We start from the raw sequence: 27,551 nt of genomic DNA, 5'->3' as shown, positions 1-27,551 counted from the left end.
GGAGCTGGCTCATTCATGACACCTATAAACTCTAGTTGATTATACAAAGTACAGTATTACAACTACTTTTCAAAATAAATCCTGCCCAGATGTGCTCTAGATCTTATTCTATCACTCACAAGGTTTGTCTTTGGCTATTCTTAATCTGTTCTTGTCTTCATCTTTCCGGTTGATTCTTAGATTGTTTTGATTGGTAGGGGCTTTGATTAAAAAATAAAACTGGCACAGTTGAGATTGAGGACAACTTCAGAAAGGGAAGATAGAATTCAAGATCCATTTCCTGCCTGGAGAATCGATTGCATACTTATGCACATGAAAAATAACACACATCCATTTGTTTAGGCATGCCTGCAGATCATTCTCTGACCAAGTGTTTAGCAAATCATGTGTGCTGGAGTGGGGGGAATGTACATCTATGCTAAGAATTGCTTAACTCATCACTGAAATGTGTAATCACCTCACCATGAGTTGTGGCACCTCTTCAACAATGTGCAGCAGAATAGCACAACAATTGAGGCCAGGAAGTAAGGAATGCCACATTGAATGAAAACCCCTGGAGGGGGTGCTAAACTTGGCCAAGCAGGCACTGACAGTTTTGGGGAGAAATCTTGGCAGAAGGCAAAATAAGGGTGAAGTAGATCCTGATGGTCAAATTCCCATTTCACATATTAAACTGTTTATTCCCCAGAAGAATCTCCCACTATCAAGTTGGTCCTAAGTTATTATCTTCTCCAAAGCAAATTATGCTGAAATAAGATTTAGATCCAGCTAATTATATTCATTGTGCAGTCTTCCTTAATTTAAAATTCTAATTTGAGGTTGTATTATTATTATTTAGTTGTAAACACAATTCAGTGCAAAGGTGAGCCTACAAATCAGGACTTTCCAAAACAATACATGAACTGAGACACCCCCATCCTTCAAAATTCACAGTAGTTTTGCAGTGCCATTCTTCTGCCAAGTAAAGTATGCAATAATACATGTACTGGAGTAAAGTGTGTAAATATCAGGAGAAATGACATAAAAATGTTTATATTGGGCAAAATTACATACAAAAATGTGTGTACAGTGGTACCTCAGGTTACATATGCGTCAGGTTACAGACGCTTCAGGTTACAGACTCCGCTAACCCAGAAATATTACCTCGGGTTAAGAACTTTGCTTCAGTGTGAGAACAGAAATTGTGCTCCAGCAGCACGGCAGCAGCAGGAGGCCCCATTAGCTAAAGTGGTGCTTCAGGTTAAGAACAGTTTCAGGTTAAGAACAGACCTCCGGAACGAATTAAGTTCTTAACCCGAGGTACCACTGTATTAGAAGAAATTCACACTCAAACTGGTTTAAGACAGGAAAAATAAGAAAGAAGTCACAGATTAACCTAACCCAGGCTGTGTGTAGGTGTTAGGAGAAGTGAAAGGTTTCCCCACCCATGAGCAGTAAAAATTAATAGTAAGCCTTCCTGTAAGTAGGCTTCATTGAGATAGAAATGGTTGTCTAACAGCTACAAGGCAGAAATTCAACCGGCGATGCCTTTCCTGGTATACAGATAAGATGTGATGATGGAATGGGTCACCTGTTTAGTTTTGGGCTGTGATGCAGGAGTTCAGGAGACTGCTGTGCAGGCTTGTTATTTCCCCTTAGCAATAGCCCAGGACAAAAACGATTTTAAAGGAAGAAGCAGAAAGCGTATGAGACCCTAGATTCAAAAGCAGCCAGATTCTGTTGGAGTACCTGCTGTGGAAACTCCGGAGGGTCCTTTGCCTCACGAAAGTTTCTATCTGCATGAATCACATAGCATCCTATGGCCAATGTCACTCTAGGTTTTCTGGGCTAGGACTCTATGGTCAGAAAAAAACGAGCAGCATTTTGTACCAGCTTTGAACATTTTTCAAAGTTTTGAACATTTCCAAGGACAGCTGCACGCATTATGGAAAACACATTTAGATGTTCCTAAGACACATGTAGCCATTGCCCCTAAAGTAAGGATGCATATAGTAAAATACAATTCAGATGTTTCACACACCGTCCTTGTCAAATTACAAGACCTTGTTTCATTGTATTAAGCAGAAATATGTGCCTGTGGCTGTAAGTGATTGATGGCGACTTCTGCTGCAGGGGCTTCCATACAGCCAAGGCAGTACTGCCATCTAGCGGTATGGTGGCTGTCTTCTAAAAGCTTTCCTCCATTTTTTAAAAAAATAAAAACCCCCTATCATTAATGATGTGTGGCAAGGCCTGCACGAACACATTATTGTCCAATCCTGCTGTAACCTAGTAAAAGAAATCAGAGACACCACATGATATGTCTAGTGTGACAGGCAATAGGACATAACTCGCACTGCAAGTGTGGATGGTATTGAATATGTTGCTGACAGCAGCAGCATCTGTGATAGAATAACGGCCGGCTAGACACACTCCAAATAGTTTGAACTTCCTTTCCTGTCTGGCCTACATGAGAGTCTGGAGCTGTTTATATGGAAGTAATTTCATGTCACTCTTGGAAACAGATTTGATTATTACACACTTCTGAATGAGGAGCTGAGGAAGACATTTCTGCACCAGTCACCACAATGATGATGATGCCGAAAGGATCTTTCCTCAGATCAGAACTGGCAATTGCCTTGTGCTTATTATTTATATGTTTTATTTTACATATGTGCCCACCACCCCACCTTCCCAGCAGATGTTCTCCAACGCAGCTGGCATGATTTACTTATTTATGTTAAATATTTGTAAACTGTTTTAATAGGTTTTTTTTAAAAAAAGAAACACCCATTGATATATAAGAGAAAAAGCATGCAATACATGATACCATGATATAAAAACAGGATGAAATACTATCTCACAGTCGCACAGAGACCAGTAATATATGTGACCAACATTGCTACTCTTGACAATGCTTGGGTGAACAAAAACATTTTTCGCATAGGCTGAAAACATAAAATCGTCATGAGATGTATTTCTAAATTTATAAATGCTGGAAATGTATAAATAAATACTGCTGTATATTAGTTCACCGGGGTGACCATTTCCATTGCTAGTGATAATTCATGACAACTAGATTGTGGGTTGGGCTCCAAACCAATAGAGGGAGCCCAAGTATTGCTTTGTCCTCTTCCTAGGACAATGGAGCAAATACAGCCCCTCCATTCATGTATGTAGGCACACACTACTGAATTCTCTGCCATATTTTGTCAGTTTGTCACTTGCTTACTTCCACTGAAGGAAATAATATTTGAAGCAATCTGTAAGATTGCTAAAATGGTCTGAAATCTCCTCAGCTATTAATAAAAGCAAATTTCATATTTTAAAGATATCAGACGCTTGACCAAAATCCATTGGTATGTGCTCTAAGGCCTTGAATAGAAAATGATACGGTTTTAGGACAAAATCAGAGGGATTTCTCTTAACGAATGCTTATATTTTCACAGATATACACAGATGGTGGTCAGCATCATAGGCTTCCAGTTAGGAAAATGCATGGCTATCAAGATGCACAAGGGACCACCAAGTGCTTCTTCTCTATATGGACTGAGCAGCCAATATTCAGGGCTTCCCCCCCAGCCAGAACTCGGCAGAACTGAGTTCCAGCACCTCTCCGGTGTGCACCATTTCCAATCAAAGAGAACAAGGGAGGTGTTCATGGTGAGTTCTGGCACCTCTCTTTCTAGAAAAACAGCACTGAGTGCCAGTGAATCTGTGTGGGGAGCTAGTTAGTAGCTGCAGTATCAGCCACTTCCATGTTCTGATCTGTATTTTCACAGCGACAGACGCAATACGGAGGCATGCACTTTGGCTTCTCTCTAATGTGGTAGTAAAGATTTAATAGAAATGTTAATACCTCTGCTACACGATGATTTGAAGTGCTAAAGTAATAGTTGGTGGGACATAGGACAGGTGGCAATATCTAAAAACCCTGCGATAACAGCCCAATTGACATCTGTTTAATGTCTTCTTCGCATCCTCCTGTTGCTAGTCCATTTCCTCCAGCACCTCTTCCCGACCAAGACATTTGGAGAGGAAAGGAAACACGAAAGAACCCAACATGTTTAATTTAAAAACAGATATAAATTTTAATATTGGCCATGAGAAGATGCATTTGTTCAGAGAATGCTTTATTGCAGGCTTCAATAGTTTTGTTGCCAACATTAGCAGAAAGCTTTGCAAACCAAAGGCTTTTAAAACAGAATTATGGACCCTCTACAGCCATATCTCACCACATTAAGCATTTTTTAATGGTTTAAACAAGTCGGCGGGTCATGACACGTTTTGGAGTAAGTGCTTGTTGGATAAACGGAAAAGTAGCAATGATCCACTAAGAGCAGTTCTCCACAAAACCTGGTCCTCTTCTTTTACTCAAGGTGTATGAAAGCTAATTCATATGTCGCCATTGCACTGTGGTCAGGCACCACACTGGCCTGGCAATCACAAAGGACCGCATGAAGTGGTTGAATGATGCGATTATTTCCCCTCATAAAGAGCAAAAATAATAAAGTCCAGCAAGAATACTAAGTGATTAACAGTAGCTGGAATTTTCAGAGAGCGTTTCAGAATTGAGTACATAACACCCAAAAATGGTCAACCAGTATTCCCCTTAAAAATAATTTGGTTTTTCCTTCTTTCACTTCACTTGCAAGTAGCAGTGAGACTAAGTTAATAGTTAAGTTTATTATATGTATCTTATTTGTTATTATGTGTTTTTTATCTGGAAAAAAATACTTTTTAAAAAACCCTCAGCCATATTAATGAAATAGGAAACTATTTAAGCTTGATCTGCACCTTCCTTGAGTGCTTTTTCCTGGCTGCAAAGTGTCCTTGAACAGCGGCAAATCCTCTTTCCTCCCTGCCTAGAGGGTAGAGGGGTGTGTGTGTGTGTGTGTTTAGAAATCTGACATTACTTCAAAGACACATATACTGCACAAATGTAAGAGCCCCATTTATACTCAGGCCACTTTTTTGTTTCTGGCCCTTGCCTGCTTCTACCGCTAGCCCCACCCACTGCCAGGCAGCCCTCGGAAAATCACCCCAAAGCAGTTTCCTGCTTCTGCTGCAAAATGCTGGAAACAGCAGTGGTGCAGTGGCGAGATGGAGGGACCAGCATTGCTGCTGCTTACCATATGGGTATACCAGCAGGAGTGTTGGATTGGCAGTGGAACTCCTTGACACACCTAGACAGCCCTAACCTTGCTCCCACCCCAGTCCTGTCCAAGAAAGCAGCAGTTCTGGCAGCACTGAGTGGGCAGCTACATAACTTGACTCCACTACCAACCTGTCACTGTTGTCTGGCAGTAATACTCCAGTGTCTCAGGAAAAGGTGTCACCCAGCTCTAAAATTTAACTGAAGAGGCCAGAGACATCCGTATAGAACTGAGACAGTGTTTTGGGTGAGGCCACTTCTCAGATACCTTCGTACAATTGTGCAACGGTGTTAAATGCTGCCCCCATGCACAGTGTTTTAGGATGGAAGAAACCCTTCCTTGTCACAGAAACAGGAAGTCATTCTCCTTTCCCCTGCAACTGGCCGAGGATTACGTGCTGAAGAACAGGGATTGTGAAGTCCCCAGAGCTGCAGGCTAAAAAAACATAACGCAGGGGGTTTCTTCAGGCTTTGAAAGGAGAAAGTCAACCCCCAGCTATGGACCAGATGGTTTAAATATGGTGATTACCAAATCCTGAAGTTAAAATAGTTTAATTACAAAGTCAATACTGCGGCCAACCTCAACTAAGCCTTTAACATAAAAACAACAGACGGCCTAGAGCAAACGGTAAGGCAATGTTTAACCAGAACTTTGCATTAGCTACTGCAGTTGCCTTTTCCTGAAGATCAACTCATTTCCCAGTTTATGTTTGTTAATCATCCCTGTTGTGGTCCCAAGTCGTCATGGACAGCATGAATGAAGTGCATCTCATGAGAACAGTCTCCTGCAAGTACAATGTTATGTTCTATCTTCTCTAGCAGTGGAAAGGTGGCTGTGCTGCTTCTGCCAATAGGGAAATTACAGGTTAAAGCCAGCTATAATAATAATAATAATAATAATAATAATAATAATAATATCTTTATTGTCATTGCCCCTTCGGGGACAACGAAATCACTTGACTGCTCCATAAAAACACTAATTAAACAATACAGTATAATACAGCAAGGGAGATTAGATGACTTTCAAAGTCCTGGCTTCCCATTCAGGGCCAAGATCGCTCTGGAGAAGAAGCTGTTCTTAAGACGGCTCATTCTTGTCTTCATCGTCCTGTATCTCCGTCCCGACAGCAAGAGCTCGAAGAGACAGTGACCAGGATGCGATGGATGTTTTACTATGTCCAGTGCCTTCCCATGGCACCTTGTGGCATAAATCTGCTCTAAGGTGGAGAGCGGGCAGCCAGCAATGCTCTCTGCTGCCTTAACAACCCAGAATAGACCCACTGCCCAGAATAGACCCACTGAAATTAACCCACTGCCCAGAATAGACCCACTGAAATTAACGGATGTGGCTAAGATAGATCCATTAATTTCAATGAATTTGCTTTGAGTAGATCTTAGTTGGATGTATGATTTTCTTATTAGTTGAAAAAGCACAGCCACCTTTGCACTGGTATAAAAGATTCACTCCTACTGCTCTCCTAGTCATTTGCTCACTGAGAGCACCTCTGCTGGTCCATGGTTCCATGAAGGAATTGGTGGTGAAGGATATGGATGGGGAGAGAGGACTATTTAATGGCCCCAGCCACTTGTCAGAATGACTCCCTGGCTAGATCCAGTTACTCAACCCTGGTTTATGGTAAACCTTTCCTTTTTGTCTTCTTCGTTTTTTTTTGCTCAAAGTTTTCCTTTCCCATGACTGCTTTTTTGTTTTGTTTTTGCAGGGAGGAAAAATAAGGGCACACAGCAGCCAGGCAGACACCTACGATTCCTAGGCTGCAGCTGGCAGCTTCGGAGGCTGCTCCCTGTTTTAGAACAGGCAAGGGCAGAGAAAGGCTGCAAGCAGCTGCAACATTTGGCCCTAAGAAAAGATGTGCATTTTGAAAAAGGTTCTGAAATATGCTGAGGGGTGGATAAGTCAAGCGTTCTTTGTGGTTGCACTTTAACAAATTGCCTCTCCTGTGTTTTATCATTTTGCATTGTCTGGCACTGAAGCCGTTCCTATCAGGGCAGATAAAATTGGGGAAAATCAGATTTGGCCAGTGGTGCGTGCCCATGGGTATCAGGTATCCAATTGTTCTCCCCACAGATGTCATAGCCACATGTAACACAGAGAGAATTCTGCTTTGATCTCTCCCTCCACTGCTTGTCTGGCTTTTGAGTCTCAGGAGCTCTTCTTGAGAAGAGCAGATAAAGTGGTGCTTAAGGGAGACAGGCTTTTTGTGGGCAGACAATGCAGGTGTTAAAGTAGAAATCCTAGACATTCATGATTGCCCACGGAGGGACACAGACACATCACTGTTAAATCTTACCCAGACTGCTTCATGTTCAGATCCACTTTGCAGAATGCCGACAAAGATGAAAACAAAGTTTTTTGGGACCTGAGGAAAAGGTGAGCAGTGTAACCCAAGAACGCCGTCTTTAAAATCCTGCCCAGGTGAATGGCAAAGTTCAATCCCTCATAAACCATGGAGGTGCCACTCTGGGTTCCTTGACGGGCGGAGGAAGATTAACAGCAAGATTCAAATAGCTGTTCTGAGTTAAACTTCCAAAAACAGAAGCAAAAAGCAGCATGTGTGGAGATTTTTGTGCCTACATTTTTGTACTGATTATTACCAGAGATGAATGCAAGTGGTGTTCCCCTCCCTGCCATCGCAGATGTAATGCCAGTTAATAACACTTGCTGGCTTTACAGGACTATTGTAAGAGTGGCTAAGTTTGTATACAAGAAGTGCTTTGAACACTCGAAATGTGCCATATCAATGTCTATCATTTAGTTACTTCAACAAAATGACCATTGTGTCAGAGACACATGCCTTGGAGATATCCAGCCTGGTTCACTGCAATGTTCTCTACATGTGACAATGTTCTGTACATGTGACTGTCCTTAAAAATGGCCCAGAAGCTTCAACAGGAGTAGAGTGCGGCATCAAGAACACTTGTAGGACTTATTAGCACACCTATTCTCTGCCAGTTGCTCTGGCCGACTCTTGGCCACTGAGCCCAATTTAAGGTGCTAGCTTTTGCCTTTAAAGCCCTAAGCAGTTTGAGATGAGGCTATCTGAATGATCACCTACACTCATATGCACCTTCCTTGTCTTTAAGAATGCCATCAATGTTCTGGGCCAGGCTTGCTAAGTACCAGGGACAGCGCCTTGTTTGTGGTGGCCCCATCTATCTGGCCTGTCCTCCCCAAGGGGAATTTGTAAACTCCCTGCCTCTGTTGTCATTTGGAAAACCCTAAAATTCCAGTCGGCATTTAGGTAAATCTGTAGCTATTATATTTAAGAATTAAGGATTTTAATTTTTTTTAATTGATTTTATTGCATATTGCAAGATTTGACTCTTGGGATTTTAACTGAATTTGTTGTAACCCACATTGGGAGGGCACACACTCTAAAAGGCAGACTAGTAATCCATTAAATGGTGGTGGTGGGTAGCAGTAATTTAGTTAATGAATTAATTTATTGTTACATTTATATTCTCTCTTTCTTTCATGGAGCTCAAGAAGGAGTCCACGATTCTCCCCCTCCTCAATTTATCCTTGTAATAACCCTGTGAGGTAGGTTAGGCTAACAGACAGTGACTGGGCCAAGGTCACCTTGTGAGCTTCAGGGCTGAGTGGAGATGTGAATCCTGGACTCAACACTCTTTGCACTGCACCATTCCGGTCACTACTACAACATCACTGAGATTTTCTTACGATGAAAGATAAGCAGAAGCCTATTAGCATCAGGTAGGAATGGTTCTATGGCATTTTATTATAAACATCATCATCATTCCCAAAGATGGCTTGCAATAATAAAAATTCAATAAAATTACACGGAGTACAATGGCAAATGTACATTATTCATTTTAGTTTCAAGCGTGAAAATTGACTCCATATTAGTTTCCTGTCAGAGCCTGATGTTTGTTTGACGGCTCGGCATGTAAGTATATTTGTATGTGTATTTGACAGGGTTTTTTTCTCCTTTGCCTTATGAGCTGACAAAGATGTGAGCCTTTTGTAGAGCAAATCTCCTGAGTAAAGCTTCTCATACAATGGGATAAATACTCCTATTAACTTGCCACCACAGCGCATGAAGGAGACAAAAAGACTCTCAATATCAATCTCTTTTTAAATGCAGAATTTAACTGTGTATCTACCTTTACTATAGCAACCAGGGCATGGGGCAACCCGAACATGTGGCCTTTTATTTGATCAGGGATAATAATCAACTAAGCCAAGAGGAAGGGAAGTAGATTTTCCTATTTCAACTGCTTACTAGAATCTTTCTGCTATTTCCAGGTGCCTATCTCAATACCATTCTAAAAAGCATTTGGATGCTAAATAACTTGAATTCTAGAAGTAAGGTACCCAGCAGCTTGTAAAAATCTCATGTTCTCCTAAGCAGTTCCCTAGCTTCCTTGTTTTGTACTGGGAAAGTGTGACCTGCCCTGATCTCACCATTCTCCTCCAGTATCTAATGAATGGAGGTGCTAACGCTTTAATCTCCTGGCCTCTGCAATACTTCCTCGCATCCTAGCAAACTTATTCCACTGGTGTGAGAAATATTTAATACTGTTGGAAGATTGTTATTATTGGAACAAGCCTACTGGGATGGGGTAGATTATAGGGGCCAGAAAAGGAAGAATAAGCCATCTGCCTCAGACTGGAGGTTGGAGAGGCATGGTGAGATGATAGCTGGGGCAGCTTGTGGCCATCATAGGACTTGTGTGACACTGGCAAACTCAGTCTCTATCTGCAGAGATCCATCCCATGGTTCATCTCCCATTAATCTGAACAACACAGTCATTCCTTACATAAATACACACACATACACAGGTGCTTCCAGGCCCTCTCTCCTTAGATCTCTCCAACACACACACACACACACACACACACACACACACACACACACACCCTTATCATGATGATGACACTCCACTAGCTTGTACATAAAACCTCAGAAGATTCTGTTGACACTGATGGGTTAAGAACAGAACAGAGCATGGTGTTCAATATGTACTAGATGCAGGACTTAATTTAAAGCCTTTTAAAGGGGGTTCTAAATTTAATGTTTGCGGAGCTAGGGTGATCTATCTTTGCAGCCTTACACTATGGATAAAACAGATGTGGTGCTGTGTGTCAGAACATCTGAGGATGTGGCAGTCAACAATTCATCCTCTGATCACATGCACTGCAGGCCATCAAGCAGGTAAGGAGCTTGCCTTTCTATTCTAATGCCGGAGATAGGCAGATGCCAGCAGGATGCTGCTGTTTCTTTTCAGGGTAATAATAATAGTAGTAGTAGTAATAATAATAATAATAATAATAATAATAATAATAATAATATTTATTTTTTGTACCCCGCCCATCTGGCTGGGTTTCCCCAGCCACTCTGGGTGGCTTCCAACAAAAGATTAAAAATACATTAAAACATCAAACATTAAAAACTTCCCTAAACAGGGCTGCCTTCAGATGTCTTCTAAAAGTCAGATAGTTGTTTATTTCCTTGACATCTGATGCGAGGGCATTCCACAGGGTGAGTGCCACTACTGAGAAGGCCCTCTGCCTGGTTCCCTGTAACCTCAATTCTTGCAGTGAGGGAACCACCAGAAGGCCCTCGGAGCTGGACATCAGTGTCCAGGCTGAATGATGCGGGCGGAGACACTTCTTCAGGTATACAGGGCCGAGGCCATTTAGGGCTTTAAAGGTCAGCACCAACACTTTGAATTGTGCTCAGAAATGTACTCAGTAGAGAGGTATATACACATCACAACCATAAACTATGGTGATACCATGTAAGGCTACAAAAATATTGGCAAGGTGACTTAGGCATGGTTCAATGTGTTCCAAAAAAATGCAGTCAGGATTTTAGACTCTAACAGTGTTTCTCAAACTTGGGTCCCCAGCTGTTGCTGGACTCCCACAATTCCCGCTAGCTAAGGATGATAGGGTGTCTAAGGTGACTAAGGTCAAAGGGGCCCAAAGGAAGACATGTAGAATGCTTGGTTTGGACAAACCCTAGATACCCTTCCTTTCATGCTGCATGTGGTAGTGCAGCTGAAAGATTCAGAAGTGAGGAATGTTTTCAGTTATGAAGGAGCTCTGAGATTTATCAGTCACTGGAACTGAGAGACAATTTAACACATGGTGGATCCAATTGTATCATGAGGGATTCAGAAGAAATGCTGAGCATGAAAAATGATGGCTAAAGATAATTTTTCCATGTGAAATATATGCTTAAACAGCCTGCCCTGTTCTGGTGCCCTCCACAAGTTCTGAAGTACAACTTATGATCCAAAACACCTAGTGGGTATCAGGTTGGAAAAGAGTTAGGTCTGAACCAATCAGAGAACAACAAAATAACAAACGAGGCTGCCACTTGATAGCATTTGAAATAAACCCTTTAATCCACAAGATTAGAAAAATGTAATTTTGGTCCAGATAGGTTTGAAGCAATAAAATGAAATGATGAACTTGTGGTTCTGCAGATGTTATTGGACTACAACTCGCATAATCCCCAGCCACTGCTCTGTGTTGTCTGTGGCTGATGGGAAGTGGAGTCCCACAACATCTGGATGACTACAGGTTCTCCACCCCATCATAAAAAATTACCCTGTAAACATTTCCATAGGAGGTAGAACACATACATTTGACAATCTGCCAAACAGAATTGCAACTTGCAAAGAACTCTGCAACTCCAATAAATAAAGGTAAATAACATGTGTTAAATAATGTTTCTTTGCTTTTACAAAATAAACAAAATGTATGTATGAAGATACAGGACAACTGCTTTTTAAATATAAATTAGAGGAATAATGAGGCAGAGGATTGTTTCCCCCCACAATTCATTGGAACTTATTGCTGGTTTTTCTTGCTGCGAAGACATGGCACAATAAAGCAGAGCAGAAAGACAAACATTCTGGTACTTTAGCAACAAAAAACAAGGAAATATTTCAGTGCTTTATGGAGAAATACTGTGAAAATTTCATCAGCTCACATGGATCATGGACTGGCATTCGGATTTTATATATTGAAAGGATTACTCATATGGTAGGTGTGTTCATGTACATATGGGATGTTACATAGGCAAGCACTACAGTTCATGGCTGCTGTCACATTACTCAGGCACCAGATGTTTCACATAAGTGCACCACTGTCACAGTCACACTGCTTCATGGACTTTGTGGTGTGGGAACATAGGAAGCTGCCTTCTGCTGCATCAGACCATTGATCCGTCTAGCTCAGAATCTTCTACTCTGTGCTGACTGGCAGTTGTTCTTCAAGGCAGGAGTTGTATCCAGGCCTACCTGGAGCCAGTAGCGAGTAGAGTGGTGGGGTTGTGCTGCTCACCTGACCTCCTTCCAGTTCAGTTGCTGGATGCCAACTGTGAGCAGTATGTACATACTAAAGATATCTAGGGCCGGTGCACAAAAGCTAGCGGACCTCCAGGTGTAAAATAAAGCTACACTTCACTATGCATGCAGCAAATATAGAGTACAAAGCACTTGGTGTAATACAGTAGTGAACAAAGTGCATATTGGCACATATCCAGTGTCTGTAGAAAATTAATTAGAGAAAGGATGGTAACTAGGACATTTAAGTTGAACAAGAGTGTTCACTCTGATTATAAAAAAATTCCTTCCTGTAGCACCTTAAAGACCAACTAAGTTAGTTCTTGGTATAAGCTTTCGTGTGCATGCACACTTCTTCAGAGAAGTATCTGAAGAAGTGTGCATGCACACGAAAGCTTATACCAAGAACTAACTTAGTTGGTCTTTAAGGTGCTACAGGAAGGAATTTTTTTATTTTGACTATGGCAGACCAACACGGCTACCTATCTGTCACTCTGATTATGCCTTCTTTATAGGTTGGAGAGCAGCGACTGCTGCCTCAGAGCAACACCAGAACTCTGTGTTTTAGGGGTGTTGCTGTTAGATGATCTAGAACATCATAATGGTGCAGCAAAGCTGTTAAATCCAGACTAGCCAACCCATTGTCAGGTGTGAACCTGCACACTGTTGTAACCACGAGGTGGTGCATATGGTACACCATGCATCAAGGGGCAGCAAAGTGATCACCAAGAAAGAACAGCATCCTGATTACACGGAAAAAAACAAGAATATTGGTTATAATTGTGACAAGGAGAGAAAATGCAATGGACAATCTCTTTTCCTGTGTTTAAGACCAGAGACACTTGAGACAGGATGGACTCTGCAACCAGCTGTAGTTGCTTTTTCAGTGCATTGTAAAATCTTCTTGGTAGTCTTAAAACATTATGTGTAATACTTTTTCATTCCTATTCGCCATCAAGTCCTGGGACTGAAGACTGGTACAGCCACTTCTGGAAGTCAGGTGCCTCCAGCAGCAGTTCCCATGAAAACAGTATTGATTGGTGGCAAGGTGGAGACCATCTCACTATGACCTTGCCCAGAAGAGTCCATTGCTTCCTGCGAAGGGCATTGTCTAGAATGTCCATACATACATTGGGAGGAGGATGCAGATATAGCAGGCTGCAGATCTGAAGCTACAAAGAAAATGGCAACAGTTACTACTTCCAGTGCTTAATTTCTAGGGGGGAAAAGGAGACATAGGCCATGGCTTTAGTTTGCTTGTAAATAGCACCCTCTGATCTGCAAGTTCCACCCTGCTATAGGAGGACTTGCTCTACTTACTAGAGCAAGAAATACAATGTGCGTAAGTTCGGGAGCACTTTCATCTTTTACTTTCAAGGTGCAGCCCTGGCACTAAGAACAGTTCTGGCATAAATTAAGCCTTCTTCATTCTTCCTGCCTGCAAACATAGATCAAGTAAGGAACAGGGAGTTAACACTCTTGGGTGTGTGTGATGGTCATGAGGCCCTGTTGGGTTCCTCTGAACCCCAGCTTTTATTAAAAAGACATTTCCAACCATAACAACATTTCTGAAGAATGTTCGTGAGAAAATGCCCAGCATTTCCAAAGGGGAGCCCCAGAGGACATCTTTGAACAGAAAAGTGGGAGTGGGTGTGATGCAGAGGAACCACCCTCCTACCATAGCTTTCCAAATCACATATGTAATGGGCCATACTTAGAGCTTGGGAGAAGGGGGAATCAATCATTCATTAGTTGTGATTAATTTCTAAAGAGATGAATGACAACATTTCAGCCTTCCTAGACATTACACCCTCTGAGCTGAAAGTCTTATGTCTGAGATACATGGAGGTGGTGGAGGAAATGTACAATGCCTCCATTCTAAAGCTGGGCTCTGGCACTGGCTGTAGGTTTTGCAGCTGAGATTCCCATGGAAGTTAAAACGTAAACCCATTTTTCATGCTTGGATCTAAGGCTTGTATCCAGTGCAGCACTAAGAAGGCATCCAGTCAGTGAGAAGGTTCTTCTACAATGGGACTCTCCCCAATCACTTCTAGAGTTTTGGAGTTTCCCTGACATTTAGGTGCAGATTTGGGGAGGGAATAGGAAGTGTATGTGGGGGAGATGGGAAGTCCCATTGCCCAAGTGAGAACTCTTGCACTGATGATATGCTTACTTAGAGTTGCACTGGATACAAGCCCATGCATGAAGCAAATGCATGGAGACAAAGTAGGTTAGTGCTGACTGACTCCATTTTTGACCTCTACTTGTCTGCTGGCATTACACCTCAACTTTGGCATTTGGCCAAAAGTGAGAACAGACCCAACTCATATACTGTTGTATGTGCGCAGGCTTTGCCAGTGCAAGTGGGCTCCACCATTCCAAGTACTACATGTCCTATGCGCATACAACTGTGCATGCACAGAACCTCTTCTCACTTTTGGTTAATGTGCATGGCCAGTCAGCACTATTCTTCTTCCCATCCAGTTGTTGGCCCAGTCCAAAACATGAGAAGATTTAGAGTTCTTGTTCTGCCATCAGACCTACTTACTTAGCGGGTTCTGACAGGCTATCGAGGCATCTGCATAATATGATGCTCCCTGTTTCCTTCCAGCATCCTCTAAGATGCTAAGTGGATCGTGAATGTCACTGTATGGAGGCAATGGTCGAATGCTGCTGATGCTGCTGATGACTGAAACATGCTGATCCACCATTGACCCGAGCCGATGGGATTCCGGGTAATTTATATTATTCCCATAGAACCCTGTTGACAGACAATAAGTGTACATTAGGTTTAATAGACAACTGTTATATGAGCATTAGATCATCTAGAATTCTGCCTTATAGCACCCAAATAAAATTAAAGTTCCATGTCTACAGTGAATGTGCACAGATATGGATATGGAGATATAGTTATGGATACAAGAAAGACACAAAGATGGACAAGCTGCAGAAACCAAACAGCATCACCCCTCCATCTGGTAGCTGCTTGTGTGAAGTAGCATCTCTGTGATTTGCAGCAGATTTAACCAGGGAAACTTGTGTGCCAGTAACTTCTAAATACTGGAGCAGCAATGGCTAGTGAGATGATTTGCTGGAGGATACCAGCGTCTGAATGGGAGTGGGGTGGGTGGGAGACCTGTTACCCTTACCAGAGGGTGACCAATGGTGGCAGAGAATAAATTGGGCATTTTGTTGTTGTTTAGTCATTTAGTCGTGTCCGACTCTTCGTGACCCCATGGACCAGAGCACGCCAGGCACTCCTGTCCTCCCACAGTTTGGTCAAAAAAATTGGGCATAGTTAATTATTTCAAATTAACATCTTGAAGGTGTGTGGCTGTTGAGAAGCTACCATAAGATCACAAATGGGCATAAGGTCAGAGAGCTGTACTCAGTTATGCTAGCCTCCAAGCAGCTGAATGTTTGCTTTCTCCATCATCTCACGATGCTGTCCAGTATTACCACCTGGTCCCCCTACACCATGCTGGGGGCTCAAAGGCAGAGGCAGCATGCCTCACAGTCCCAACTGCTTGGGAACAACAATGGAAGAAGGTGATTGATTTTATGTCCTGCATGTTGGCTTCCTGGAGGAGGCTTTTGGTTGGCTTTGAGAAACAGGATGTTCAACTATATATGGACTTTTGCCCTGATCCAGTTGGGCTCTTCTTAAATTCTTACTCAGCAGCAGACAGTGGTATTATCTAGAAACCTATCCTATGAGACCCTGCTAAACAGAAATCAGGGACCTTTTATTCATTTCTGTTTTGTTTTGAGCAGAGAACCATGAAAGAGAATTCTTGTCCTCAAAAACTTACTTTACAATACAAGCCTGGAAGATGCCACAAGACTCACTGCTGTTTATGCTGCCAGAGACTAACAAAGCAATCCAAACCACCCTTTATGCCAGGCTGGCTTGGACTGAGCAGAAGTGTCCCTCCACTGAGCTCTGTGGGCTAAGATGGCCTCTTGTCAGCACTGCTCTCCCTCTTCCACTCAGCAAATGGGCAAGTGGAAGGTCTACTGGAAGACTCGTTGCCACCAGGACCCAGAGGACAAAAATGGGTCCCGGGGCAGAGAAAAGATGGTGCTCAGCTGGCCCAGGATCCACTGCACCCTGAGCTCACTGCTGATGCACAACTGTGTTAGGTCCAATCGTCTTGCTTCCATGAGCAGCAGGGTTGCAGATGCCATGGTGGCCCCACCACTCCACTAAGACCCACCAGCAGGGAGATCAGGTTAAGAATGTGTCCCAAAATGCCTATCGCTTCCAGAAGTTGTATTAGAGAGAATATACATAAATTTTGGAGCACTAGGGAAGAAGTACAGATCAATGGAAATCCAAGATTTTAGTACCATTGGAAGCATTTGAGGAATATGACGATCCTTGACCAGAGCTAGCTGCTGGACTGTTCATGAAGTTGTAGCTCCCGCTGTTCAGAAATTGCATGCCGTGTGCCTCCTGTACTGTCGAAGAGGACCCATAGTTAGGGGGTGACCTCGTGCTGTATGGAGATACAGCGCAGCTGCTGCTGAAGTAGTCTCTGGAGAAGCGCTGCTGCTCGTTGCTGGCTGCAAAATGGCTGGCCTCTGCCCTGTGCTGATAGGGTGCAGAAGATGGGTGAGTCTGGGTCCTGAACATGACTGGGTAACCAGCACTGACTCCATAAAAGTTTTGGTTGGTTTGTGGCACAGTCTGGTACAGGGGCTCCGGATAAGATGCACAGTGGGAGTGAGATGACAGCGGTGGACCCACACTAGGAGGCCTGCCTGCCATCGGTCCCTGGTTGATGACGCTTCCTCGGCCAACCATGGCTGGAGATATGGGCGGAGTCATGAGATGACCTGTGCTTTGAGAGAGCTCTGTTTGACCTGGGAAAACAAACAGTAGAGTAGAGGAATGGTTTGCATGGTATACAGCTCCTTTCCATAGCACTGCCCACTACTACACAGGGAAAATATGAGGAAAGCATAAAGGGTGGGTGGTGGGGATTTGTTTCCTACCTGTTAGCTGCATATTTTCAGGGTTCCCCATGGAGAAAGGATTCAGACCAGAGGACATGCCGCTGTGCTGATTGGTTGGCAGAGGAAAATAGGCTTGCTCCACTAGGCATTCATTTTTCACTGAAGCATCACTGGAAAGTGTACCAGCCTTGCTGCGGTTCGCTAGGAAGCAAGAGCTTGGGGATGCAGTAAAAGCAGCTTTACTGGCATCTGGAAAAATAAGACGGGATTCATAAAGTGTGAAGTAAGAGTATGCACTGCTGTGTGTGTATACTGCTATATATTTAGATGAATTATGAAAATGTAAGAATGGGTCGATCATTCAGGAACACTTCTTAAATATCTGCTGTGAAAGACCACACACTTGAAGTGTACGGTGGGCAGTGTTAAGTGAGGTTTTCCCTTGAGGAGAAACCCTGTGTCTTTGGGACTCAGGCATATCACCAGAGAACCATAGAATTGTAGAGCTGGAAGGGACCACTAGGATCATCTAGTCCAACCCCCTGCAATGCAGGAATACTTTGCCCAGTGTGGGATTTGAACCCACAACCCTGAGATTATGAGTCATGTGCTCTACCGACTGAGCTATACAGCTAGCGGTGAACCAGAGATGATTGTGCACAGTAATCAAACGTAATAGGAACAGAGTTGTTGGACAATATAAACTGGTTAGGTATGTTTAAAAAGAACCATATTGCTTGGTACCTGAATATTTTTTAAAGTACTCTTTTACATATCATATAGTACTTTTTCAGGTTTTTACAATAGGTACCTATTCTCCTCAGGAGAGAATATATCCAAGAGATAGCCTTCTTCTCTATGACCAGCTAGGATTTTCTTAAAGGTTACCTTTCTTGATTCATCATCCCTCTGCCATTTCCAAAAGTTGTTTTCAGAATCAGCCTCTGCAACTTGGAATTCCTCCCACCCCCAGGGGCTCACCAAAGCCTTAGCTCAAGCACCAACATGACATTTTGTAAGACCTTTTTAGGGTTGGCATTTTGTGACTGAAGGTGAATTAATAGGAACAAGAGGGGAGCAATCTGTTTTAATTTTAGTTTAGTTTTATAACAGCACAGTCCTATGCATGCCTGCTCAGAAACGTGTGTGGACACTGAGTTCAGTGAGACTTATGCCCCAATAAGTGTGTTTAAGACTGGAGCCTTAATCTATCATCCATCCCAAGAGAAACTTAAATAAACAAATCACCCTGCCAATATTAGGTATGGAAGAATAATTGTTTAAACATGTCAAAACAACCAATCAGCTTGGCTACCATTGCCTAACCACAAACAAGTGTGAACATCATCAAAGCTTCAGAACTCTCAGGGTTATAAACGACCACTCCTAGTTACCCAGATTCTTCATATACTTGTCCAACAGATTCTGGAGTTCTTGTTCTTTGTCGTTGTTAAACTGGGTCTCCATGGCAAGCAAGATGTATTCGTCTAAAAGCATGCGGACCAAATGAAATGAACCTTTGCAGGGGGAGAAAAGAGGAGAGAGAGAGTGTATGTCATAAAGTTATCTTGGTGACCATCTCTCAACACTCTACAAGAAGCAAATGAAACAAACAAATAATTGTTGGACTTTCAATGACCTGCTAAGACCAACAAGAAGCAGTGCTTAACTTCTCACTCTAATCTTGCTCTGCACTGGCCCCCCAAGCTCAATATGTTGACTGTCCTGTAGGTTATTTGGCCACTAATGACATCAAAGTACAACACTGATGAAAGTGAGATATGCTTTATATTTGAAGAGGGCATACATTAGAGTAAGATAAAGCTGAACTCTGTAGACAGAGTTCTGGTTTGCTATATTCAGTTTCCCTTATACTAAACAACAAGAAAGTAGTTGGCAGAGTCTTGCTAGCAGACCTCTGTAGAATAAGAGTAAGAAAATGAGCACATTGTCATGAAATCTTGACTTAACAACACTTTAAAGATAATTCCTAGCAGTGGCTAGGGGCTCTTTGAGACGATAGAGCTGTCATTAAAAAAACAAAAACAATCATTTATTCCTGGTAGGGATTGAAGGATCTATCAAGATTGGTTCTCTCAGTTTCTCGTTTCTCCAATCTTAAATTCAGTTCTCCAATTTTGGAGCATTTTTCAGTTTAAAAGTATGAAAAATTCATGCATTTTTTTTGCAAACGCTGGTTTGTTGCAGAACTGCATCACAACATTCAGGTAAGTTTGAATTTTGAAAGGTAAATGAATCGAGTTTCTCCATCCCTAACTCCAGGGTTTGTATAAGAATTATAAAGGAAAAAGGGCCTGTGAACACGTAGAGAATAAAATGCTCTCTGAGGTGAAATCACCTCTTCTCTATACACTTAGGTATATAGGGAATGACTGAGGCCCATCTTGGTTGTGAGTCCTGGAAGACCTGCTCCCTGCCTTGCAGGCCTTTCCCCACCTGGACTGGGAGGGTGGGGCTCTGACTGACTCCAGCTATAAAAGCTGAGGCTGCAGGGTGTTTCTTATGACTGTTCACAGGGGCTTGTTGCTGTGGATAATTCTTTGTATCTTTATTTTGTATCAAATTATTTATGTGGAAATTATTCAATTGGGTTTTGTAACATTTGATCTTTTGTTTATTATTTATGACTACTTTTGCTATGTAGTTATTTTTTGGATATGTTGTAAGCCACCTTGAGCATGGTTTTAACTTTGGAAAGGTGGCATACAAATAAAATGATTGATTGATTGACTGGACATATTAAAAACACAGTATATGGTTTGCATACAAAAGGTGACAGGTTTCTCCAGGCAGGGTTGGAAAATCCTCTTGCCTAAACCCCTGGAAAGCCACTGGCTGTCATTGTAGACAATACTCAGCTATATGAACCAATAGTCTGACTCGGTCTAAGACAAATCCTATGTACACATATGTAGATAGGGAGGGACTTCCGTATGAGAGGTTGTGAGCACAAGTTCCAGACAAAGCTTAGTCCCATCACCTTTCATGTAGAAATTAAACATGGCATGAATCGTGGCATCTATGCCTTTTAATGGTATAACTACAAACCCATTGCCAAAAAGCAATAACATAAGTACACCAACAAAAACATCAAGAAAAACTTGCTTCTAGTTACATGGAGGTAAAAGAAAATCACTCAGCATCTCAACAACAAAATCACTTTTTTCTCTAAAATTAAAAGAACCAGTTATATAAACCACACAGATAAAGACAAAAGTTTGGTTGGAGCCAGGGCCTACTAGAGCCTAACATTAAAATTTATTTTTAATGCCATGGTTCAGTCCTAGAAAAGTAATGTAAGAACCACTGACCATATGTAGAAAATACTTCTCACCACTGAGTAATCACAACTAGTCTCTATATGTCTGGATTCGAGAGGACTTCTGTTTAGCTTCTGGGAAAATAGGCACATCTGTGTGACTTTGACACCACCTAAATGGACGTCCCACCTCTTTTAATTTGGTGGGGCCCCTGGTTACACCTTGCCATAACTTAAATAGGAAAACAAAGAATTTGAATAAAATCAAATACCAAAACTTGATGCGTTGTTCAAAGTGAGAGTGTGCATTACTCGAGCTCCAAAAAAGCTCCATTTGAGAAGAAAGTCTTGTGCCCTCTTCTTTAGGGATCGACCATTCTGCTTACTTGCCTAAACAAAATGGCAGGGAGGTGGGGGGGGGAGAGAGAAAAGAAATGAAAACCAAATCCACATATAGTGGAAACTATAACATACCCATCCTGCTGTGCAGTACAGTATTTCTGGAGACCAATGTCCATGCATCTTGCTTGTAGTGAACATGCTTAAAGACTGTGTGTTGACAACTGGCTTTATCAAAAACCAGTTATCGTTAGTATAGACCAGGGGGTGACAACATGGTTGCCCTCTGGATGTTGCTGGACTCCAGCTCCCATCAGTCCCAACCATTAAGGAGCCTATGGTCAAGGATTATGGGAAATGTCATTCAAAACATCTGGAGGGTACCATGATGGCTGTGCCTCATACAGGCCATAATTTTGTAACCTACTGCTGCAAGGTGAAATCAGTCAAGAGTGTAGTCACTTGATGTTGGGAGAAAACAATGTTTTCTAAGAAGTGTAGAGCACAATCCAGGCCCCAAACTAAGGACCTTCAAGGCTGTGATCTTACACCCCTGAGCACAGAGGGATTTGCTTCTGCGTAAACCCCACTGCATCATTAAGGCTGCAACAGCCTAAGCAGTTTTACACTCCATTCTAAATAATGGTTGCAGCATCACCGATGTGCCTGCAGAGACACATAATGGATATCAGGGCCTGCTTCTGTCTCTTGTCATGCATGCATACATATATACATACATACTTTTATTTGTATGCTACCTTTCCACAGTTCAAACCAAGCTCAAGGAGGCTTACAACATGAAAAAAATATGCAACTACAACATAGCAAAAGCAGCCATAAACAATAAACAAAACATTTAAAAATACAAAACCAACCCAAATAAATCACAACAAAATCTAAAATAAAGATACAAAAAACTCACAGCAACAACCCCTGCCCAGCAACACCCCACAATATCCCCGCAAGAAATTGTGCTATCAATCTGTCAGTCCTTTCTGTGTCCAGGCGTTGAAAGACGCTCTGACACTGCCTCCCTTGCCAGGACCCAGCAGCAGCTTGTGGTAACATGACGAGCTGCCCCTTTTTCAATCAGCAAACAAAAGGAAGCCATTTGGTGTGACGGAGAGAGGCCCTGCACTTTTAACTGAACAGAAGGTAGAGGGCAATGGAAGGATTACGTGTTCTGTAAATCATTACCTCTTACTCAGCTAATCTTGATTCATACAGTAAATTGTTCAGCATTTTTTTCCAGACGTGGGAGGAAAACACTGGAAACTATACCTGTTTGCCCTAGAACAATGTTCTGCAACAGATGCTGAATGGTGGACAATTCCACCCCTCCCTTGCTTCCTCTGTTTAACAGTGATTATCTAAAGATTAGCTAAACAGAGCTGAGAATGCCATTCTACTCTGCAATATTTCAATTCATTCTTGAATCAGAGGGCTTAATGATCATTTGAATTGTATAGTGATAGTGTATGGATTCTGAGACCTTAAGGTCTTCTCACAAAGTACAGGCATACCTCATTGACTCTTATGAGGATGCTGGTGCAACTGCAGTCAGCCCACCCCCCTGCTGCTGTTGCCCCCCTCTGACCATAGGGCCGGAGGTGGCTAGGGCTGAAGCTGGGTTTTCCCCCTCCTGCCCCTGCAGCCAGGGAGGCCTGGCTTAATAGACTACAGTATAGTGCAAACATAAAATTTATATGTACTGGGACACACACAAAGAATTGGGTGACTTGCTTTATTGAAATATTTGGCCTGGAACCAAACCTGCAATATCTCTGATGTATGCCTGACTTATTTCTATCAAGTTGAAGCCTAACAATACATTGGATTCAGTTCAGATGTAATAGTCCCAGTCCAACAAACTGTTACCTTGTGTGCCCTCATCCAGTGTGTCTTAATGCATTGCTTTCTGGTTTGTTAAACCCAGGGCTTCCTCCCAAAAAATGTTTAGGGGTACTCTCATTTTGGCTGCTCCCCATCTCCTCTCCCCTTCCTCCCCCCAACCCCCGGATGAGGGACTCAAGGTGGCAGCAGCAGTGCTGAGAGGACAGGAAGGCCCCCGGCAACGGCAGGGTCTGCTTGAACGAGGAGGGGCAAGTGCTCGCTGGCTGGCTCTAGCCCGGCAAGAGGAGGAGGAGCGCCGTTGCCTCCATTGCAGCCGCCCCAGACTCCCCTCCCTGGGCACTGGTGGGGAGGATGACGGAGCTCCAGTCTGCGCTACTACTGAGGAGACAGCTGGCATGTTGGTCCGTCGGTTGGTCGGTTGGTCAGGGCAACACAAAATGTTTAGGGGTATGTACCCCTGCACCCCCCCCCAGAAAAAAGCACTGGTTAAACCACAGTTTCCCATTGTATCCCCACCCCCAGGAAGGGAAGGTGCCAGTTGGGCACCATGAGAGGGAAGAATGCTGTTCACAAGAGGAATAGACTTTATCAGGAACAATTTGATTTCAGTTGGGGCTTACCTTGATAACCCTTTGCTCAACCACAGTATCCAGCCATTCAATAAAGGACTCCACAGTGGCATTCTTCTTTAAAAGGTCCTTCAGTTCTTGGAACACTGTAATAGAGTCATCTACATGTAAAAAGGAAAACATGTAGTTGCATTCTACTCTGAACAGGAGAGAAAGCCACTCACCAGTCATTGATAGTTTTGGAGCATGTAAAGGAAAGGAAAAGGAAGAATTAGAGCTGCAGAGGTGAAATGAGAAGACAGCATCTTGAGTTCATCAAAATAAAGTCCATTGAATTCAATGGACCTATTTTGAGTATGTCTTAGCTAGATACAACCCAGTAGTTTTAGCTGTTGCTTGGAATACACCCTTATAGCAATTTTGAGAAACACAGGAATAAAATACCACAAACTCTTAATGGTTTAGTTGTACCCAGTCTTATACCAGCTACCCTGACTAAGTAGACTTTAATGCCTTGCCACTTTGGCATGTGGTCTCCAGAGGGTTTGTAACATGTCAATGTGACCTTCAGACAAAAAATGGCTAGGGCACTCCTCTTGATTTAGAGCAAGCTATCTCAGCAGTCAGTGGTGGGGCTACATGCACCCTGTGGAATTTTTCTCCTGTGGATTAACCAGTCTTTTCCTGTCTCACAGCAATGATAAAGCTATGCAAGCAGAACAGAAGAATGGAGTAAAAAAAGAAGAGGAAAAGAAATGGCACTGAAAATGTAAACGTGTCTTAAAAAGAAAAAAACATTACTTTAAGAAAGGAAACAAAAACGAGTTCATTAACTCTGAAACTTATTATTCCTTAGTGAAATACTTTTAACGACCACACAAAGATCACAGAGTGTAGCCAGACAAAAGGGAAAATTAGCCAGGTCATCATAACAAGCAATCGCCAGAGATAAAATCAGGATGTCAATGATCCTGTAACGATTTCAGCAAAAGTCTGAAATATCAAAAGTGATGGTTCAGGAATAGAGTGAAGCTGATTTTTTCCAAATAATATTTTCAGTTGTATACAATCAGCTGCCTCTATCACATTCCCAAACCAGGTTCTTCAATATCAGTGGCCACCATGTGCATGGAATGAGAAAGAGCTTCTCCCAACATTTAAGTGAACTTAGAAACTCTTGCTTCCATGCAGCTTCAGGCACCTGTAGTAAACATCCGCAGGTTAAGGCCTATTTTCACACATGAGACACAAATCACCTTAGACTTAAGCTGTTGGATAAAGCAAAATTAAACCTATATTGCCTGGGAATCATTTGATTTTTCTTCTGACTTCTCTCAGACATTATTAACATCATTATTAATATTTCTTTCTTTCTTTAAAACATTTCTATACCACTTAAGATTTCAAAAATCTCTTAAGTGGTGAAACATTGTTACACGACAGGAAAGGTTTAAATGTGATTCTTAATGTAACATATTTTAAAAGAAATTCCCTGGGTGTGGGGAACAGCAATGATTCCTCCCTTGACCAGCAACTTACATTCAACGTAGCCCTCTCCCTCAGAAACCATGCTTCCTGAGACTGTGAGCAATGCTTGAGATCCAATGCTGTGCAGATCTACTTTCTCAATATCAGCAACCATGGCGTTCACTATATGTTGATCAAAAAGCGCTGGTCGAGCAATCTGTGAATAGGCAACAGGGGAAAAAACTATGCTGAAAATGCTAATGGAGATGGGTGGGGAGATGGCACTACTGTTTCTCTTTATGTTTATGTTCAGAAGACCATACAGAATCAGTATTATTATTTTTGGCCCCCTTAATGTTTTCTGACATAGAAAAAAATATGGAATGAACACTGAAATAGCAAGCACAGTTCTTATAACTGGTGTCTGCTCAGTTTCAGATGCAACGAAATTAGTTGGGGGTTAAGCTGCACCATCAGAAAACACAGAGCAGGTCTGGGCTGCCTGAAAGCACTTGATCAGTGGCAGCAACTGTTCTCACCAGCTCTTGCTTGTGAATCTACAGCCCTGAGAGAGGTAGGTGGGTTGGTAAATAACAATGTGTTAGTGAAAATGGTCAGTTGGCCAGGACCAATCCAGAGGGGAATGAGCAAAGAGGGCTCCCCTGAGGGAAGAGGTTCCCTAGCACCTTTGCAACAATGGTTTGTTACCCTTCCTGCCTAGAAGTGTTCTTTCCTCTCTATGCCATTATTGCACATTCACCAAATGCATGGAGAGGAGCAGTTCTCTCTTAACCTACAGATATCCACCTCAAGCTTTGTATAGGATCCAAGCACAAATATATAATGGGTTGCAGGTTGGCCAACCTCTGATGCCTGCATGCCTCATAACACATTAAACAGAACACTACACATAAAAAAACGTCTGAATACAGGGATGCTTTCAGATTTCTATGGAAGGTCATATAATTATTTATCTTTTTGACATCTGATGGGATGGTGTTTCACAGGGTGGGCATGATTACTGAGAAGGCCTTCTGCCTGGTTCCCTGTAACTTCACTTCATCACCACCACTCAATGGATCCAAATGGTTTGCAGAGAGTGGTAGGGGATATATTATCCCACATGGATGGCCTCTGCTGATTCCCTGGTAGCCCACTGGAATGTGGAGTTAACCAGGGGCATTGACTGTCTGGCTCCAAAGTTCCCTCTCAGATGGAGCCTAGATGGAGCCCAGGTGGCCGCATGGTTTTCCCCAGGGATGAGGGCAATGAAGCAATTGCTGAGACAACTAGAGCACCAGTGGCAAAAACCAATGTCTCTTGTCAAAACTTTCAGGTCACTCTCTTCATCATGCATGCAGTGCTATGACCTTTATTCTAGATTTACCTGAGCTAAGTGCAGAAAGGAGGTTTGACGCTTCAGCGAAGATACAAATCTTCGTGCTATGGGTAATTTCTTTGTTGCAAGGTCTTCTGGTAGATTTTCTAGTGATGAAACAATCCAGTGTTCCCAGTTTTTAGCAAAATTTCTTATATCAGCCAACAAACTAATGAAAAGGAAAATAGTAGATTGGAATCAACTTCTGTATTGATTTTTGTCATAATCAGGAACAGCTGAACAAAAATGTTGGACAGTCTAAGCTGCATACTTGATAAACCAACACAAGCCAGACTAGTTGCTTGAAGTCTCAAAAGCCACGTGGCCAAAACTCAAGACCCATTGCATTTGCAAATAAATGCACAAGACTAGCAACACAGTGGGAAGCAATGGCAAGTGTCACATGGTGTTATTCTGCACCAGCATAACAAGATGGGCCAAATCTACTGTCCCAGCAGCCCAACTGCGATTGCCTGACATGGCAAAGTAGCAATGTGCAATGGGTTCTGGCTTTAGCTAAATCAACATTTGCCACTGCAATCCTATCCAATCAAAATATATTAAGCCTTCAACCTTACTTGATACTGCATTAAACAACAGGGAATGAAACAATACAGAACAATTCAGCCTAAACAAATATATCCAACAGACACCATTAAAAAAACCATATTAATACTGCATATCACTGTATAGATAATGAACACTGAGACAGCTGTTTAGGAAGGGAAGGTTGAATGCAATTTTTCCTTAGCTCGCAATCAGCATTGGCAAAGCTGAAAGTGCTAACTAACTCTTTGTTTTGTGGTATGTGTACAGTCCAAAACTAGCGAGGGGGAACTTGTATACAGCCCTGTCTGCTGATGGCGGAGATTCAGCATAAGGAACCACTCACATACTGCCCTTTTGTACATAGAGAATTTGATTGCCCTTGCTGGATGAGAAGAAATAAATGCAACTGAAATTAGCAAGTGAAACACTGCTGTCCATCAAGCTGCTCCCTGTTCAACTACAAGAATTCACGTCATTAGGTGTCAAAAGATCAACGTTTTTTAAAAATGGTAATTCCTCCCCCACCTTCCATATCAGTTATCAAAATGTCCACCTTTATTATTCAATCAACATCATCTTATGCAAGTAATTGCTCACCTTTCTGGCATTTCTTGCATAGTTGCAGGGATGAGTACATCTGTAAGGACCTTGAATAAAGTGGCAGGAAAATGAAAAATTTTCAAA

At 42.4% G+C, this 27,551-nt stretch overlaps 1 protein-coding gene across 2 annotated transcripts in view; it reads right to left on the bottom strand.

The window, feature by feature from the left end:
- Positions 1-13,219: 13,219 nt before the first annotated feature.
- Positions 13,220-27,551, bottom strand: part of RFX6 (regulatory factor X6) — a 28,570-nt gene continuing 14,238 nt past the window's right edge. The window contains exons 10-19 of one of the 2 annotated variants that reach the window (XM_081188929.1): positions 27,465-27,514; positions 26,328-26,487; positions 25,013-25,157; positions 23,525-23,634; positions 20,984-21,101; positions 18,826-18,948; positions 17,471-17,680; positions 16,823-17,338; positions 15,021-15,233; positions 13,220-13,644 (exon numbers count right to left, since the gene is read on the bottom strand). In XM_081188929.1, the coding sequence (XP_081045055.1) occupies positions 13,469-13,644; positions 15,021-15,233; positions 16,823-17,338; positions 17,471-17,680; positions 18,826-18,948; positions 20,984-21,101; positions 23,525-23,634; positions 25,013-25,157; positions 26,328-26,487; positions 27,465-27,514 (1,821 nt within the window). In that variant the 3' untranslated portion in view covers positions 13,220-13,468. The remainder of the gene's footprint in view (positions 13,645-15,020; positions 15,234-16,822; positions 17,339-17,470; positions 17,681-18,825; positions 18,949-20,983; positions 21,102-23,524; positions 23,635-25,012; positions 25,158-26,327; positions 26,488-27,464; positions 27,515-27,551) is intronic. The other variant, XM_081188930.1, reaches the window with a different exon arrangement.

Source organism: Podarcis bocagei (genome assembly GCF_964188305.1).
Source record: "Podarcis bocagei genome assembly, chromosome: 3".
Classification (NCBI taxonomy): domain Eukaryota; kingdom Metazoa; phylum Chordata; class Lepidosauria; order Squamata; family Lacertidae; genus Podarcis; species Podarcis bocagei.
The sequence above is the reverse complement of the archived record's forward strand: the minus strand, read 5'-3'. Positions and strand labels throughout refer to the sequence as shown.